Raw genomic sequence first — 18,341 nt, forward strand, 5'->3', positions numbered from 1 at the left:
GGTGAACAAATCTTTTTAGTGAACTGATTCTACTGATTCAGTACACTGAAAGAACTGTTTTGCCCATCACTATTGGCCACTTGGTAGTGCTATAAAAGTCAGCTGAAATTGCAATTATTAACCAATCAAACAATCAGAACTACTACTATGTTCGACCTACAGACTTGAAAACAATGTCAGCAGACATTGTGGTGGTGCTACCGACGTCAAAAATCCACTGTTTTGTCAGACGGGTCCCTTAATTGATGGTATAGGCTAACATCTCAAAACCCTGATAGAATACTAGCAACATCAACAAATAATAGCCTATACTTCGGGACAATTGATTTCTTGTTGGGGCGGGAGCGTTATGGGACCTAAACATTGGATAGGGGGGCGCTGGTCTGAAAAGGCTTGAGAACCCCAGATCAATATCTTAGTCAGGCATGAAGAGTTGAAATGATTACAAGTTTGTTAGCAGTTTGGAAAACCAGTAACTTAGTAATACCGTCGGACTGACATTAAAATTAAAATTGTGTGTAAAACAGCAACACGAATCGTAGCTACAGTGCGGGAGAACTTTTGGAATAAAACGTAAAACTCAGCTGATTCGTTTAATTAATAAGGAAAAGGGAGGTAGCTGGGCTTCCCGAAGAATAGCGAGCCTCGCCAGGTAAGTTAACAACGTCGGAAGTCACGTATCCAGAATAAACAAAACTGGCAAATTCGGTCATCCTATGTGACTGAAAACCGCTTATACACATCCTGAGATCAGAATGTAATATTAGTCTATTGACCTGCTAACTATGTAATCCATGACTGACTCGCATTAGCTAGCTGTTACTGTAGTATATTGTCTTTCTCCGGTAGCACCGATTGCGATATACGTTAGCAATCTCATGAATTTAATGGGTTTGCTAATTTGGTAACATAAACGGTTAGCCAACTCTGACGTCTAACTTAGATAGCCTAGTAGCTAGATAGCGTTAACCGACCAGTTTGCTTTGCTGATGTGGAACAAAGTCTTATTTAGACAGCTAACGTGACATCCTAAATGCCACCAGCCATTCTGGTAAACCGTGTTTTAAAATTGATAGGCTCGCTGCCCTATATTAATTTTAACCATTTCCGATTCGCATGTGTTAGTTATTCTTCTGGCAATGTTTGGTGTTAACGTTAAGTTTCTTAATGAGTTCACCGATTCGCCATTAACTTGATAGTCTAACTTACTCAGCACGCACAAGGTTATCTTCCATTCTAGCTGGCAGGCACGCTAACGTTAGCTAGCTAAATAAACATTAGCTACCAAGCTAGCTACATAGGTTGTATAATGGAAATCATTGGGTTAAAACGAAGCGCCGTAGCTAGCCAGCTACGTCGCCAAATGTCAGCTTACCTGGTCCATATACATAGTTCACGTGCGACTATGTTCTTCGGTGTGTGTCTGATCCAGGGTTGTGATTTAATTATTTTTTACTGACTTATTCATAAAGTCATTTTACTCTTTCGAGAAAGCGAACCGACTTAAGTGTCTGGTTGTCTTTCTCTCCGGCTCTCTCTTTTCAATACCACATACTTCCTGCTGTTGTTGCTAGGAAACAGGAAATGTGTATCACTGAAATGTGCCCCCAGCACCAACTCTGCAAGCTCTGAATGCTCTACATGCATTCCTTTCATTTTATACTTCACCTATGTATAAACTGAATAAATCTGTTGTAAATTAGGCTACTAAAAGCAGAGGCGGAAAATCCAGGTTCAAAAACTAAACCTCCTTCCACTATTTTGTTCCAATCACCTGGGTATTATCATGAGCAAGATTCTTCATCCGGGAAATAGAACTAATTAGTGAAATAAGATAGCTGAGTTCACAGGTGGAAGAAATACGTCAGGACTTTTACTTTCTGACCCCTGGATTTCCCACTTCTGCATTAAAGACAGGGAAAACACACCTTGACTTTATGAAACTTGTGTTTATAAATTATACAATAATATTTCTGTGTTATGCTCCTCTCTTTAAAATGTGAACTTGGGCTAAATCCTAAATCCGTTTAAGCACAGCTATTGTGAGGTGTCCAATCTTATCTGAAAAGGGCCAATGTAGGTGCAGTTTTTGTTTTAGCCCAGTAGTAAGGTTGAAGGCCATATTTCAGTAGCTGAATAGGGTGTTGTTGCGCTGGGCTAAAACAAAAACATGCACTGCCCTTTTCAGATAAGATTGCATAGCCTGGTTAAAAGCATGGATACTCAAATTTGGCCCAAGAGGCCAGTGGTAGCCTGATTGGCCAGAGATTTAACTCACCTGGTGTTACAGGTTAAAATCAGTCCTGATTAGAGGGGGGAAATGAAAATACATCAGATTTGAGTTTCCCTGACTAAAGGATAAAGAGAGCAACACAAAAAGCACCAGGCATATTCAAATCTGGTCCAAGAGGCCAGTAGTATTTCTGGTTAATTGATTAATGCCACTGATTTGAGAGAGACTTAACTCACTAAGGATTAAATCAGTCCTAGTTATAAGGGAAGAATGAAAACCACACTGGCCTGGAGGGCCAGATTTGAGTATCCCTGAAATATACCACACTTTTAAAAAGTGCAAATGTCTCATGTTTAAATATTTAACTATTTGCAAATGTAAATATGCCGTTTAACTCGTAATGACCACATTTTTCATATTACGTAATCTACACAATTATTTTTCATGTTTGCAGGTATGCAGTTACACCTGTGCAGTACTGGTGCTCTAATTTTATTCAGTGCGGACAACGGTATAAAAAGCTGACAATGCAGACATTTGATATAATTGTATTACATAAACTGGCATACATTATATAATAGAAAAGCTTTTTAAAAATGCATATAACTTGATCAGAATTGAATTCCGTCCATATCTTAAACTTTACTTTTAACAGTAGGAGTTAAATCGCAACCTACTCATTTGAAGTTTGGTAGGCTAATAAATAACAACGTAAAGCTACACGGAGAAATATTACTAAATTAAAACAAACACATAAAACTACATGTAGACTAGTAGCTATAAGAAAATATTCAGAATAACAGCCTGTTTAGTATTTAAGACCCGGGACATAGCAAGCAAGTTTATATGGCATTATATTGCAGCTATCAAGGCTTGATTCAGAAATTGAGATGACCGACAACGAATTTAAATGTAGCTGAGCTCGCTAATGATCAAGCGATCTAACGAGTAACGTCAGTAAGAATATGTTTAGAATACAGGTTAACTAAATAACGTTTAAAAAACCAACCGGCGTACATATAATATGTTTTAATTGTTTTCGACAATGTTTGCACTTCTCCTGAACAAGCTATAACATAAACGTTTCGGAACAAAAACTTTCTCCTCCCCTTGCCCTCACCGTCATGGTCCTAAAGCCCTCCCAAGCACCTCACATTTGCTCACTGAAGTTCTTCCTCTGACTGTGTAAATACCAATGTAGTTAACCCTGAGTTAACCATTGTAGCCATTTCTGACGTACTACACCAATAAAATTGGATGTCTTTTAAGGTAAGAACGCGAACGCGATATAATATCACAAATAACATACCAAACTCCTTACTGTATTAGCTAGAAGAAATGTAGCTAGTTAGTCGTCTCCAACGGCGCCGGTCGTATGGAAGTGATTGTTTTGCGGTCCTAAAGCCAGCCATTTTGTGTGAGTATCTTGTCAGCCAAGCAAGGTCGCTCGCTTGTTGTCGTTTTAAAAGTTGATTATAATGTGTAGCAGAAACTAATATTTTATGTACCATGTGATTCTGGATACGTTTGCTTTAATAGCAAATCCGCAATAGGTAATCTATTTAGAATAAGAGACATCAATTGAGACTGAGATTATTTTAACTTCCTTCAGCCACCAGTGTGCATCTCGCCTAATTGTCCCTGAGGTCCTAACGCCGGCCATTTTGTGACTGTATACCGTACGTATGTAGCGGGCAGGGTATTACAAACTACTCATCAATGTAGTCTACCAAACAACTACCAGTCAATTAAAGTGGTAATGCCGCGCCTTTTAAAACGAGTAAAACACAATGTATTTGCGCATGTAGTATTGATACACTGTTAGTGGGAGTCTGAGGTTTATTAACAGTATCATTGTTTGAGCATAATAATTTCACATGACAAAAGAATGCGGGTTTGAGAAAGCTTTAGGCCATATCAGTGGCGCTGTCACGCTAAATTCTGTCCCCCCGACAAATTTCATCCACTATATTCCCTTCCGGGGTTACTTTGTGCTGTTACATTGCTCTGATTGGTCAGATCTCTCAGTCAGAAGATTCAAATTCAAATATGCTTTATTGGCATGCCATATATATACACATTGAAAAACATAAGTTCAACAATCAGTAAACATGAACAGAATACAACAGTAATTTCACCCCCTGCTGATATCTATGTTTTAAAAAGCAAGTTTTCCCATTGGGCTCCTTTCATTTTGACAGCAAAAATAAAACACTTCCACTCAAATATTGATGTTAACTCTGTACATTATATTAGAAAGAAAAATCACTTATTGTTTTTTCAAGGTAAAATATTTTTTTCCTACCACACCGACAAAGATATACATTTTCTTTATTATTATTTATTTTAGCCAATGTCTGCACTATCCTCATGTACACGTAATGTAGGCGCGTGACCAAGAACACAACTGAGCATGTCTGTTGAGCAAAAAAAATGGTACTTCCTGGTCCTGATGTGCTCCCCATAGGTTTCTATTGGAGTCGCTGTCTCTACATTGGGATGGCAGGTATGCCATCCCGCCAAGTTACGCCTTGGCGGGGGCATGCCCCATACCTATACAGCACCGAGAGTTTGGCACTTTTCAGGGTTCCCCACAGAAATAACCACAACAGCCACAGACACTCAGCCCTTAAAAAACATTAAATTCTGTACATTCTCACCCCATTTCAACAGACAGAATTCATAAACAACTTCACATGTCCACACAATAAAGCCCCAAACTAATGGGATTTCGCGTTTTCTCCTTCTTCTCCTTCTTCTTCTTCTTCTTTTTCTTTTTCCTGCCACCAATCCCACTAACAGCATGTCTCCCCATTGGACATTTTACTGACACCAGCCAAATCTTCACCTACACGACTCAATCAAAAACTCGCATACACACGCAAAATACCCATACCTTTTTACTCTGAAACATTTCCAGTTTAAACAACTAGTCTGCCTGTGGCCTAGTGGGCAAGGTTACAGTCTTGGGAACATGGGGTCCTAGGTTCAAGCCCAGCTAGGAACACGTTTCTTTAACCTGCTTTTACCCTCACTAATAATTGTCTACTACTTCTCAATTATTGCTTTTGCACCATATCTACCAGCCGTTCCCCGAACGTATACACTGTATTATGACGTACCGTCTGCACGTTTAATTGTTAACCGGCTACAATATTGCAAAGCCATATGGATTCAACGGGAGCTCTTCTGCGCTTACTCGCCTGTGTTCTTCTTTAAAACCACGGACAGGTTTGCTAATGATATTTCACGCATTGCATAGCTATGTCATGGTGCTGCCCCTAACAAAGTGACAGACTGGTAAACCTCCGGTTGAACGATTGAATCCCGCCTCGTCCTCAGGCAGATCATTTCCTCTTTTACACTAACGTTCTCTTACGCTTATATTTGCTTTACCAAAACTCACTCATGGCCACCCATATGCATTTCATGACGGCAAATGTATTCCTTTTATTAAAAAGTTACACCAGTTCACCGCTGTGCCATTTCTACTAATTACATTTCTTCACTTGTCTACCGTACAAAACCTTCTTATCAGCAAACGCCACGTTTCTACATTCATGTTACCTCGCCCTGTTCTCTATCTAGCCACATACAAACAATTAGGCTACTACGTATGTACGTTCTGCAACTCCCCATTAAAACATTACATTTAAAATCATGATTCACTCATAATTATAACTACTAGTACTGAACATGAAAAAAACACAGCAGTGCAATACATTTCACACGTTACTTAACCCTCCACTTTAACGGTTAACACTATATAGCGACTGTTATATATAGCCTACCGTTCAATAAGGAATATAAGCTTGCTCATGGTCACTCCATTTACTTCGCACTATACTCCGTGATCATGTCAACCTTCACCTACATGCCCATTCTGCTAAAAACATATAGTTTCAACTACGGAATTTCGTAATTTCATCCTAATTTCTCTCACACTGTTGTTATTTTCTCATATGCAAAGCCTGCTGGGACATATGCGTCTGCTCCTATTCTCCACTATCATGTTTTCCGGTTCTAGTTTAGCAAAACAGCGAAGAGGATTCCTACCTGCAGATAAGCCTATCAAAATGCCTTATAAACCTTACAAACACTAAAAGTGCATCTCCACGAAATAACAGACAACGGAGCAGGACAGAAGGATAAACCTTACAAACACTAAAAGTGCATCTCCACGAAAAAAACAGACAACGGAGCAGGACAGAAGGCTACACAAGTTGCGACCTAGGGAGTTATAATTCTACGGGCTTGCTGATTCTTTTGTCAGTCAAGGCTCGTTGGATGGACGTCAAATCCGTGAGTACATACACTGGCCATATTTCATCTGCGTTTCTGATGCGTTTACGCTTATGCCACTGCATCCTTTCTCACAGCCACTGTTTTACATATATAGCAAACCGAAACTGCTGAACGGTACACGCTCATCAGACTGTACAAATTCACACAACGATAGCCATAATCCACAACCATTTCTTACAGGGTCGCATTTCTCACTCTCATAATAAAACGCTTTGCAAAAAGAAATGATATCTCATAAAAAAACACGTTTTCAACGTACAAAAATGCCAAGTTACTCAAAAGTATTGATATCAAAATGACGCCAAGTTACGGTACTACAAACAATATAGGCTATCTTGCCTCACCGAAATGACATAAGATGTATTTCAAAGCAATGCTACCCAATATTTCCTCAGTTCTTTCAAGTCACTTGGCCCTGTGTTTTGTAATCTTACCATTTTACAATGTCATGCAAACTTTGTGTCAGATCAAAGAGTCAAATATTTCGAATTGCTTCATGGAACACATTGAAATTAATGTACAAAACTGCTGCTGAGTAACTACAGGAAGCATATTTCTCCAGAAAACATGTTTATACTTGCTTCTGAACTGAATTTGAGTACATGTGCAAGTTATTGTATATTTGCTACGTACAATAAATACTGCATGTAAAATACATATTGTACATACATACATAGAGAACTTCTTTATCCCCATGGGGACATTTCCCTCGCAGCATGTTACATTCACATTTACGAACACACACTTATACCAAGAAACATACTATCATTCACGCAACAGAAAGGCTGGGCAGCGAAATACATACATACCAATACAAATTTGACATATACACGCCTATTCAATCAATCTTGACTGTGAGAGAGCCATCCACACATATGTTTGGCCTGTCCATGTAGTGCATGCTTATACACAGGGCCAAGTGACTTGAAAGAACTGAGGAAATATTGGGAAGCATTGCTTTGAAATACATCTTATGTCATTTCGGTGAGGCAAGATAGCCTATATTGTTTGTAGTACCGTAACTTGGCGTCATTTTGATATCAATACTTTTGAGTAACTTGGCATTTTTGTACGTTGAAAATGTGTTTTTTATGAGACATTATATACTCTAAGGGGGGAACCAGTTTTAAGTGGGGGGCTAGAAAACGAGTAGGTTGCAATGACGTCATGATTGACAACAACATCCCGCACTTAAGTGCTGATAAAATTGTAAGTAAGCCAATTTTATACACGAAAGGTTCACTGTTATCGTTGTTTTTGTGAGGTCAAATCCACACTGGCTTAGCACTGAGATGCAATCACACTTGAGTGACTAGCTTTGTACTTTGTTCACACATTTTACAGTAATGCTGTCTGTAACCCAGTGGCATCGCCAGAAATCAGTATTTGGGTGGGCTATGGAAAAAATGATAATCCCCATGGGCATGGATTTGAACCATAATCAACAAAATGTTCATGTAACTCAAAATATATAATTCTGCTAGAAATTTAAATAAATGGCAATATGAAGCCGAGCCTACTGTCAGATAGCTAACTATTGAACTCTGAGTTTAGCGAGCTAATTCGCTTAAATCTCCACAATGTGCCGATATCATAACAGAGATAGCTAGTGATGTCCTCGCTTCGCAGGCTAATCTAAGCAAACACATTTTTTTGGGAATCTGTCTTGTAAATTCAAGAATTCCAATTCAAGACTACAGATTGATGATAATTTAGGCTAGGGGTTTGTTACGGAATATATTGGCTGAAGTTTCGGATCAGTCCCAGCCAAGTTGTTGAAAATCATGGAAAATGAAAAAAGTTAAAGCAATCACAGTTTTTTCCACGTTAATTTATTAAATTAATTAATTGATCTCATGCGCAGCAGGGGAAATAATTGAAATAATATGCATAACTGTTGCAACAGTAACAAATGCTTGAAGAAAAAAATCAACAGGTATTGTGGGATGTAAAACTTTTCTGTAATTTTACCTTTAAACTGATAATTTGCCTGTAGTGACAATTATTCCGCACCTCTGTTACAATTGTACCGACTAGCCCAGTGGTGTTAAACTCGTTGCCATGGAGGGCCGTGTGTATGCAGGTTTTCATTCCAGCCTCAGATCTTGATTATATAATTAGTTAAATTATTTGCTGAATTAGGGATGCAGGTTTGTGCACAATGGTGACCCGACGTCTATGGTGACCCGCATTGTCTAAATAAAAATTTTCTTATATTCTGTGCTTCAATGCAGTTAAACGCATATGGCTGAATGAGTAATTGGACTCAATTAAGGCAGCATTAATTGGTTGGAATGAAAACCTGCATACACATGGCCCTCCATGGCAACGAGTTTGACACCACTGGACTAGCCTAATCATATCCAGCCCAATTAAGTTACAAGTGTAACTATAATGGCTAATGATATCAGCTGTTCTAAAATCAATGTAAGTAAAATCGTGCTAGCTAAATATTTTCTGAGTAAATGAGCAAAAACCAACAACCGTTACATTTTGGCAACTCTACCCTACATTACCAGGTCCACTGATGATCGTTAGTCTACATCAGTGGTCTCCAACCCTGGTCCTGGAGAGCTACAGGGTCTGCGGGTTTTTGTTTTCACCTTAAAATCAGCACCCAATTGAGACCCAAGCCACCAGGTGAGTTGAGTTAACTGTGTAATCAACTGCTCTAATTGATTCATGAAGTGCAGAGTCACTATGAAAACCGGCAAACCCTGTAGCTCTCCAGGACCAGGGTTGGAGAATACTGGTCTACGTTATCTGAAAGTGAGGGTCCCGCCCCCGGGTTCTGATGCCTATGGGTTACATAAGCTCATGTTATGTATTAAAGAATAACAGTTAACTGTATGAGGTATTAAAACATTGCCTTCAAAATAATAGTAGACGTTATTTTAAAGTTAATACTTTTAGTCCATGTTGACCTATAGCTGTGGTTCTCAAACTCAGCCCTGGGGGACCACAGTGTATGCTGGTTTTCATTTCACCCTCAACTGCAATCCCAGAATTTTAACAAGCTGTTAATTTTTCTTAATTCTTAATCCAAAAAGGGCCATTGTGGGTGCACTCACCTGATTCTACCAATTAACCATTAGTCTTTGCTAAGAACCTTGATTAGTAGAATCAGGTGTGTGCACCCACACTGGCCGTTTCTGGATAAGACTAGGGAGCCCAGCTCTAAAACAGGAAAAGCACCTAATTAAGAAAAATGAACAGCTTGTTAAAATTATTGGATTGCGGTTGAGGTTGGAGTGAAAACCAGCAAGCACAGTGGTCACTCAGGACCGAGTCTGAGAATCAGGAGTAGGAAATTCCAGTCCAGGAGGGCCAGTGTGTATGCAGGCTTTTCTTTTTACCAATTACTCTGGCTTAGGAGGTCAAACCTGGTTTGGAGATTTTTCATAAAACATATTTTGACAGTTTATTTTTCATGTATAATGTTATAAATGCTACAGTGAAATCAAATAACATATAAATTGCTAACTTGCCAGAAAATAACGGTTGTTTGCTTTAATATGATTTTAAAAATTAGCCACTTTCCTCTTCTGTGTAGGCCTAATCACTAATTGGAGGGACACGCATCATTATTTGTGCAAATTTTAGGGTGGGGTTGTCCTTTTTTTCCTTCAACAACACAAACCAATATTTAGTGGTATTTGTACAATAAAAGCAATATAGTGTATGCAAATTTACTGGTATATATTGTTACGCGATGCGACATTAGCCTAATGAAATACAAACTACCAAAACGCTATACTTGACAAAACGTCTCCAGTTCAAACCCAACAGCCCAGCAGCGTAAAAAATTCATTGCAGTTGGGGACTCGGTATCTACAAGGTGCATGTTCCCTTTTTCACCATAATAAAAAAAACACCCATTCATAAAATTGTAATTCTTTATAACACACTGTCGGAAAGATCTTAATGAAGATTTACATGTAAAATTCTCATTGCTCAAACTAGGTTTACCGGTCTAGCTATGTCAGTAAACATTTAGCCTCTTTGCCGGCATAAATTAGGCCTATCAAAATTGAAGATGGGGGTGAGACCGCAATTTGTATGATGTTTCATTTCAGCAATATAAAATCCCTTCTGGGTAAATAAAATGGTGGGCGCCAATTTTTTTGGGTGCCATTTTATATCTGAAATGGCTGTTGAATTTGAAGCCTGTCAGGATGCTGGCGGATGTAATGTTTTTAGGACGCCTAAATAAAAGAGTATGAAACAAAAGCTGATTAACATCTAAAATCAAATCAATATGTATTTATATAGCTCATTTTACAAACAATTGTCACAATAAGCTTCACAGACAGGCCTGTCCTAAACCCTCACAGGAGCAAGCCTAAAGCAACAGTGGCAAGGAAAAACTCCCTGGTAATGGATGGGAAGAAACCTTGGAAGGAACCAGACTCAAGGGGGGTACCCATCCTCCTCTGGTCGGCTCAGGGTGTATGTTTAAATGACCAACACGGTCAGTCAGTCAATGTTCAGATTAATAATAATAATCAAAACATTTTGCAGTAAGTCTTCCTTGTAATAAAATGTGTAATTATGCCTTCAATGTGGTTAGATTTATTTGTATAATGCCACCATTGCTTTTGTAAACACGCTTGTAAACAGAGCCAAATTTATAAATTTTAAATAAAAAAGTAACATTGTTGAACTGTCAGTATACTTTTAAAATTAATTAATAGCTTCATCTACTATAAGTTTGTATATGTCCTTGTTAAATACCTGTCAAAATTAGCCCAGATACCAAATTTGTTGTATGTTTGCGTGTGGAATGCCCATTGTAATTGCACTGCCGGCAAAACATTCAACCTCCCTACCCTGGCTCAATGAACTAACTGGCTGTATACACTAGCACTCATATATTAGATCAGATTAAAGCATTTCATATAAGGACTGAATGATCTTTGCCTGTCATTGTGTGCTTATCAATAAATGTAGCTAAAATTTCAGATGGCATAAATGATAATTCATTAAAACCAGAAGTTGGCATGAAAGCTAGAAACAGATATGGCCCTCGTTGCTCATCTGTGACCTATATTTATTAGGATATTTACCATTTTACATTAGGACATTTTACTCATGAATGTTGTGTATGTAACCTAGAACAGAACAAAGCGTTGCACTGAAATGAACATTTATTGACTATTGCCACTTTAACATTTTCATCCATACCAGAGACCTGCTCAGTGAAAATGGCCTCCTCCCAGTCAGGCAGTTCACCAGTGGCAGAACTAAACACCTCGTCATCTGCAGAGCATGAGGGAAAAAAGGAAATAAAGAAGGAGAAAGAAGAGGTCAAGGAGCAACCTAGAAGAAGCAGAGGTAAAGGGAAGCAACTAAAGACTATACGCCCAAACAAATGCTCCTCCTGCCATGAGGATTCTCCAAGTCCTTCGGGTCTTCACAGTCGTAAAATATCTGCACATGACAAGGACTGGCAACCGCTCACCTGCAATCAGTGTGAAAAGACATTTTCCAGTCGATCTCAGCTGTCCAAGCACCAGCGCTCACACTCCGCCCTGCGTCCCTTCCAGTGTCCACAGTGTCACAAGGCTTACAAGACACCCACTGAATTACGCAATCATGCCCGTTCCCACACAGGGGAAAAACCATTTGTCTGTTCTGAGTGTGGCAAAGCCTTTATGCAGGCTATCTGTCTGCGCATTCACATGACACAGCACAGTGGTGAGCGACCTCACTCCTGTCCCCATTGCTCCAAGAGCTACCCAACACTGTCAAAGCTTAAAGTGCACCAGCGCTCACACACAGGAGAGAAGCCCTATTTTTGTGTGGAATGTGGGAAGAGCTTTGCCGACCCCTCTGTATACCGCAAGCACAGACGCAACCACCAAGGCCACCGACCCTACTCTTGTGGCTTGTGTGGCAAGACTTACACTGAGCTAAAAGATCTGAAGAACCATGAGCGTTCGCATACAGGAGAGAAGCCTTACCTCTGCTCGGACTGTGGAAAGGCCTTCTCCCGCTCATCCTCTCTGGCTTGTCACTTGCGTATCCACTCTCAGAGTAAGCCCTACCAATGTGAGCAGTGTGGGAAGGGGTTCACACAGTTGTCTTCCTACCAATCACATCTGCGCACACACTCTGGGGAGAAACCCTTTCTCTGCCCGCAGTGCGGGAAGATGTTTTCCGATCCTTCCAGTTTCCGTCGCCACCAGAGGGCACATTCTGGTTTCAAGCCCTACCCCTGTGATAAGTGTGCTAAGCGTTTCCGACAGCCAGCAGATTTGGCAGTTCATCTACGGGTGCATTCAGGCCAGCGGCCATACAAATGTCAGAGCTGTGACAAGGCATTTGTGGCATCGTGGGACCTGCGGCGCCACATGCTGGTGCACACTGGGCTTCGACCCTTCTCTTGTTCTGAATGCGGGAAGTCCTTTGCTGAGCGCTCAAGTCTCAACAAGCACTGCAGGGTACACTCTGGGGAGCGTCCTTTTAAATGTAGTTTGTGCTTCAAGGCTTTTGTTGTCTCTTCAAGTCTTCGAAAGCATGAGCGTACACATCTGGCTGAGAGACCACCGCAACAGCAGGCATCGTCTGCATCTGAGTCTGCGCAGCCTTTTTCAATGTCCCTCTCCACTCCCACCACCCTTCCCCAGTTTTCATGCAGCCATTGTGATGCTACATTTGGCACATGGGAAGAGGTTCAAGCCCATGAAAGTCTCCACAGCATCCCTCCTCCACCTACCACCGTTGCTCTACCACTAGGTCCACACACATGCACTTTGTGCCAAGCAGAGTTTGTCCAACTATCTGATCTGCATGCCCATGAGAAAACCCATCCCAAGCCCCGGCCCCACATTTGTGAAAGCTGTGGAAAGGGCTTTTTGAACCAGGCTGGTTTGCGTAAACACCAGCGCATCCATTCACCCACCCGACCCCATGCCTGCCCATATTGTGGGAAGGCATTTTTGTTTGCGGCCTATCTTCGTAAGCACATGCGCATCCACCGTGACCATCTACCCTCTTCCCCACCATCTCAACCTGCTCAAATTACAAACACCCAACTCCTTCCTTCTCAGTCATCTGTAAATGCTGTTTCTTCATCCACTACAGATCCTAGTGCTATCTCTTTGACTGTTCCAGTGTCTGTGTCTCTGTCTGCATTCCAGACCCTGCCAGCCACTGTGTACATTGACAAAGCAGAGGGTCTCTAATGCGGACTGTATTTCATACATTTGTCATTGGCCTGCATAATATTCGGAAGATCAACTAGCCCTGGTCTTGAAGAACTGCTTTTCTTATGGCTTTTTACAGAATCATTTATCACCAGCATAATGACCACATTGAGAAAAGTGGAATGAAATTAAAATATGTTGAAAATGATCTACTATGGTGGCCACCTCTAACCTCTACACTGAAATTTAGTATTTTTTTATAAGAATGTGTATTTATGCCTTCAGTTCTCCACTGCTTCAAATAGATGTTGGGAGGGGTATTGTGAGGTGAATGTTTACATTACTTTTTTCTAGTTGGCAAACTCTGGAGGATTTCTTTTCCATGCTCATTTAGCTTCTCTGTTGTCAACTTTCATGTGTGGGTCCTCACTTGTGTTGAATTATAGCATAAAATATACAAAACCTCTGAAATCATGATGATCAAATGAGGATTGTTATTATTTCTGTCCTACTTTGCTACATTATGTAATAATACATTTTGAATTTTTGAAATAGTAGATGTCTTTCTGGAAAGTATACTGAAACTGATATTTCATAGTTCTTTTTTAATCCAGATCAACTGCAACAGGGCTGATATTATACAAAAATGACAAGATACTGCAGAACAATTAGTTATGAGGGATTATTCAGATCTGCTAACTGTGGATTACTACCTTAATTTAACCTGGGATCACCAAAGCAACGAAGAGAGTGACTTACTGTGGTAGAAAATTCATAATTATAAGAACACTGTATACCATCTTAGTGTGATTATGTTCCACGTATGAACTGGAGACCTATTAAAACCACGTCAGAATTAAAATGCTTTTGAATATATTTTGAAGTGAGTGTGTTTGCTTTTTTTACATAATTGTATTTACTGAATAAATAACTATATTGTTTGATTCCCAGATGACACAGCAGCATGTTACTGATGAACAAATTCCAATCAAAAGGTAGATAGTATCTCACTTATTTGTTTTAGGATGATCTCATGTACTTTATTTTAAGACACCCCCCTACCAGAAACTTATGTGGCAGAATGTTGTATTGTTATTCAGTTGGAACAGTTTTTCATGTATTCAAAGAGTATATTTTAGATTTTTGACTTTCATTTTCAATGAGAAATATATGTATCCCACATCCCATAATACATTGAATGACATGAAGATTTAATTAGAGCCTGTCCTTTACTCACTTTTGTTGGCATAAACCTGTCTATTGCAAAAGATGTAAGCAGTATACTGCCAGTCCTCTGTTACATAATATTGGATCCACCTATATCTTCCAGTGAGTTACCACATCTCATTCATATTCTGTATAAAATTATTTTTATCCAACCTTGTAACTGGTATGATGTTCTAGCAGGCTATTATTTTTTTTTTTTAGGTCTTTAAAAAAAATCTTTTTAATGCTTTTTTTCAAAAGTGACGTGCAGGAAAGCGGCCCATGTAAATACACAACGCTATACTTACAGATAGTATCATCATTCAACAACTTGTCAAGCAGTATCAGATATAAGTGTATGTATTCAGGTTAATTTGCATCAGCTGATTTCCTTGTAATTTGACTGATTTGACTGCATGAAGGGTGTGTTTACTATTTTTGTATATATGAGTTTGTCAAAACCACAGTGAGAAAACATTGCTCAGATGTAAGTGTTGCCTAATGTATGTTGACATTTGTATTTTTGCCTCTGGATTTAAAATTCTTTTGGCTCAGACTGTAGAGCTGATGGTGTAATCAGTTAATACAGGCATTTCTCATCTTAAAATGACTAGTCAGGTCACCCAGTTTCCTTTTAATCATCATGTATTACTATTTCATACAACAGGATATTTTCTGAAGTAATTCAGGTTCAAGCTTAAATAAATCCTTGTATAATGTTGAATATATTGAGTTAATAATATTGTGTCATTTTCAGGTATTCTGTCTGTAATATAGGAACCACAGACATGCAATATCATGTTTTCAGTATTGCTCAGGCCATGCTCTCACTCATGAAAAAGTAATTGCCCCCTGAAAGTTAATAACTGGTTGCATTAGCAGCAATAACTGCAACCAAACACTTCCTATAATTTCTTATAAGTCTTTTACATCGCTGCGGTGGAATTTTAGCCCACTCATCTTTGCAGAACTGCTTTAATTCAGACAAATTGGGAGTTTTTTTAACATGAACTGCTCGTTTCAGGTCCTGCCACAGTATCCTGTTGGGTACAAGTTAAAACTTTGACTAAGCCACTCCAAAACTTTAATTTTGTTTCTTTTCAGCCGTTCAGATGTGGACTTGCTTTGGATCATTGATCTGCTGCATAATCCAATTGCACTTCAGCTTCAGCCCACGGAAACTGGAAGGATTTTTGCCCAGTCTCTTTCTTATTCTTGACTCATGAACAAAGCACTTAGCTGAGGCTAGAGAGGTCTGCAGTTCCTCTGGGATATTTTGTGACTTCATGGGTGAGTCGGAGACATTTTGGCCAATTCTGGTAAGATTTACCACTTTTCCAAATGTTCTCCATTGTGGTTCAGTGGAGTCCTAGTGCCTTAGAAATGGCATTGTTACCATTTCCAGACTGATGTACTTAAACAACTCGAACAGTTTATATTTTCAAACACTTCCTCTTCTGGAATTTCTTTGGATTGTGGCATTGTGTGCTTGCAGGAACTTTGTGGTGATTACTCCAATGGTAAGGTTCAATATGAGTGAGGTTTAGATTCAACAGGCCTGGCTGCAATCAAGCCTGTGTTCAGTCAGCTGAATCTAATTATCAATTGAATTTGGTTAATTAGTTGATTGCATAACTAAGGGGGAAATCACTTTTTCACAAGGGTGATATGGGTGTTCGATAACTTTTTTATTAAATAAATGAAATAATGTAAAGGTGTTTTATGTTTACTCAGTTCCCTTTGTCTAATATTACATTTTGTCTAAAGAGTGTGATAAATATGCAATAATAGAATAAATCAGGAGGGGGCAAATACTTTTTCACTGTATTGTATACAGATTAGTTAAGCAGGTAAATTATGCAGGTAGGTAGATGAGTAGGTTAGGAAAGTAAGCATGCAGGCAATCCACATATGGGAAATATGGTAAGTTATTTGGTATATTTTTGTGCATTTAATATAATTTATGACAGGACTACAATAAAAGTATGCAGTGTTCTAATAATTATTATATTTTATTGAGCTCAGATGTGAAAATGAACACAATTTTAGACCCAGATAACAGGAGATATATTGTGTGGCTTCTCAAAAACTGTTTACAAATTCTGTTTTTTTAATTTTTTTACATAAAGTAATGATATTTGCTATGATATGCTGGTTGTTGCACTAACTGTGACATCAGGACTCCAGCCTGAAAATATTACCCGAAAAAAAAAGCAGTGACATTTAAAAATTTAAATCACTGTCCTTTTTCAGATATTTTCAAATTGTTGCAGTGACCGATAACCAGCAGAAACAAAAATATCTATGCTTTGGGTCAATTGTTTCCTGCTGAACCATTTGCTATATCAAAGTGAAATTTGACGAGCATATCTATAAATTGGGGAAGAAAGTTTGAGAAGAATGGCCACCACAAGCCAATAGATTTCCATCCATTTTCTTTGCCCACTTATTCCTGGTCAGGGTCATGCTGGAGCCTGTCCCAGCATGCATTGGGCAAGAGGCAGGAATACACCCTGGACAGTTTGCCAGTCCATCACAGAACACACACCATTCACTCACATTCACACCTATTGGCAATTTAGACTCCAATTAACCTGCATGTCTTTGGACTGTGGGAGGAAGCCCACGCGGACATGGGGAGAACATGCAAACTCCACACAGAAAGGCCCCAAGCTGAGATTCGAACCCACAAACTTCTTGCTGCGAGGCAACTGTGCTAAAATGGAAATTTGGATACAATGTTATGAAATGGCAATATCTATAAGTTTGTGGTTGGTAAGTGGATGGTATGACAAAAATATAATTCTTGAGGCTAAATGCAAGTTCTTCACAGTAGTGATGCTGTGTAAGTTAAATATTTTCAGATTTCAGTTCAACTGTTGGTATGTGTTCGAGAGGACTTTTCAGAGTGTTGGAATTTTAGTGTAAATACTCAGTGTCCATGTATCTGACGTCGGGTTTAGTATAAGAATTTACAGCAAAAGGCCACAAGGTGCCAGCATAAGAGCTAAAGTGAAATGATCATCAAGCCATCAAGCATGACGTTGCATCAAGAGCATATTATGATCAGTGAAAGACTTTGTTGCGATCATTTTTCAATGTGTTTCATTTTATCAGAATTATACAGTGCCTAAAGACTTAAATGCAGTTGTGAATCTGAAATATTTCAACTTTTGTATGATTTATATTTTTAGGTGATTACAGTAGTACTTAAACTATAGCAATGCTAAAAACAGTCAACGATTACTGAGTACATCTTTCATAAAGACATGAAAATTAAGATGAAAAAGAAGATGCAGGGATTGGGCTGGGAAAGTGTCAGAAATTAGAAAATTTGCACAATATGTTATATATATATATATATATATATAAAGTTTTACTCGTATTTGAAGTATAGTTATAAATGTAAGGTTGTCAGTGTGACAGAGTGTCTGAATGTAAAAGTTGAT

General features: G+C 39.0%; 2 protein-coding genes across 11 annotated transcripts in view; one reads left to right on the top strand and one right to left on the bottom strand.

Moving 5' to 3' along the window:
• znf646 (zinc finger protein 646) overlaps window positions 1-3,903 on the bottom strand; it is a 67,226-nt gene extending 63,323 nt beyond the window's left edge. The window contains exon 1 of one of the 3 annotated variants that reach the window (XM_035405830.1): window positions 3,543-3,903. The gene's annotated coding sequence lies outside the window, so the exon portion shown is untranslated. Of the gene's footprint in view, window positions 1-1,209; window positions 1,272-1,375; window positions 1,571-3,542 lie in introns of those variants that run through there. The other 2 variants (XM_035405828.1, XM_035405829.1) reach the window with 2 other exon arrangements.
• Window positions 337-16,550, top strand: znf668 (zinc finger protein 668). 8 transcript variants are annotated; one of them, XM_035405833.1, is made up of 3 exons: window positions 3,283-3,502; window positions 9,058-9,178; window positions 11,726-14,558. In XM_035405833.1, the coding sequence occupies exon 3, from the start codon at window positions 11,743-11,745 to the stop codon at window positions 13,723-13,725; it is 1,983 nt and encodes a 660-aa protein (XP_035261724.1). In that variant the 5' UTR covers window positions 3,283-3,502; window positions 9,058-9,178; window positions 11,726-11,742; the 3' UTR covers window positions 13,726-14,558. The 8 variants fall into 8 exon arrangements, 6 of the variants coding, with proteins under 6 accessions (XP_035261723.1, XP_035261724.1, XP_035261722.1 ...); XM_035405832.1 differs by lacking the exons at window positions 3,283-3,502; window positions 9,058-9,178 and adding an exon at window positions 337-652; XR_004764057.1 differs by lacking the exons at window positions 9,058-9,178; window positions 11,726-14,558 and adding an exon at window positions 15,997-16,550 and having other exon boundaries at window positions 3,242-3,502.
• Window positions 16,551-18,341: the final 1,791 nt, after the last annotated feature.

The sequence above is a fragment of the Anguilla anguilla genome, chromosome 2, assembly GCF_013347855.1.
Source record: "Anguilla anguilla isolate fAngAng1 chromosome 2, fAngAng1.pri, whole genome shotgun sequence".
Lineage (NCBI taxonomy): Eukaryota > Metazoa > Chordata > Actinopteri > Anguilliformes > Anguillidae > Anguilla > Anguilla anguilla.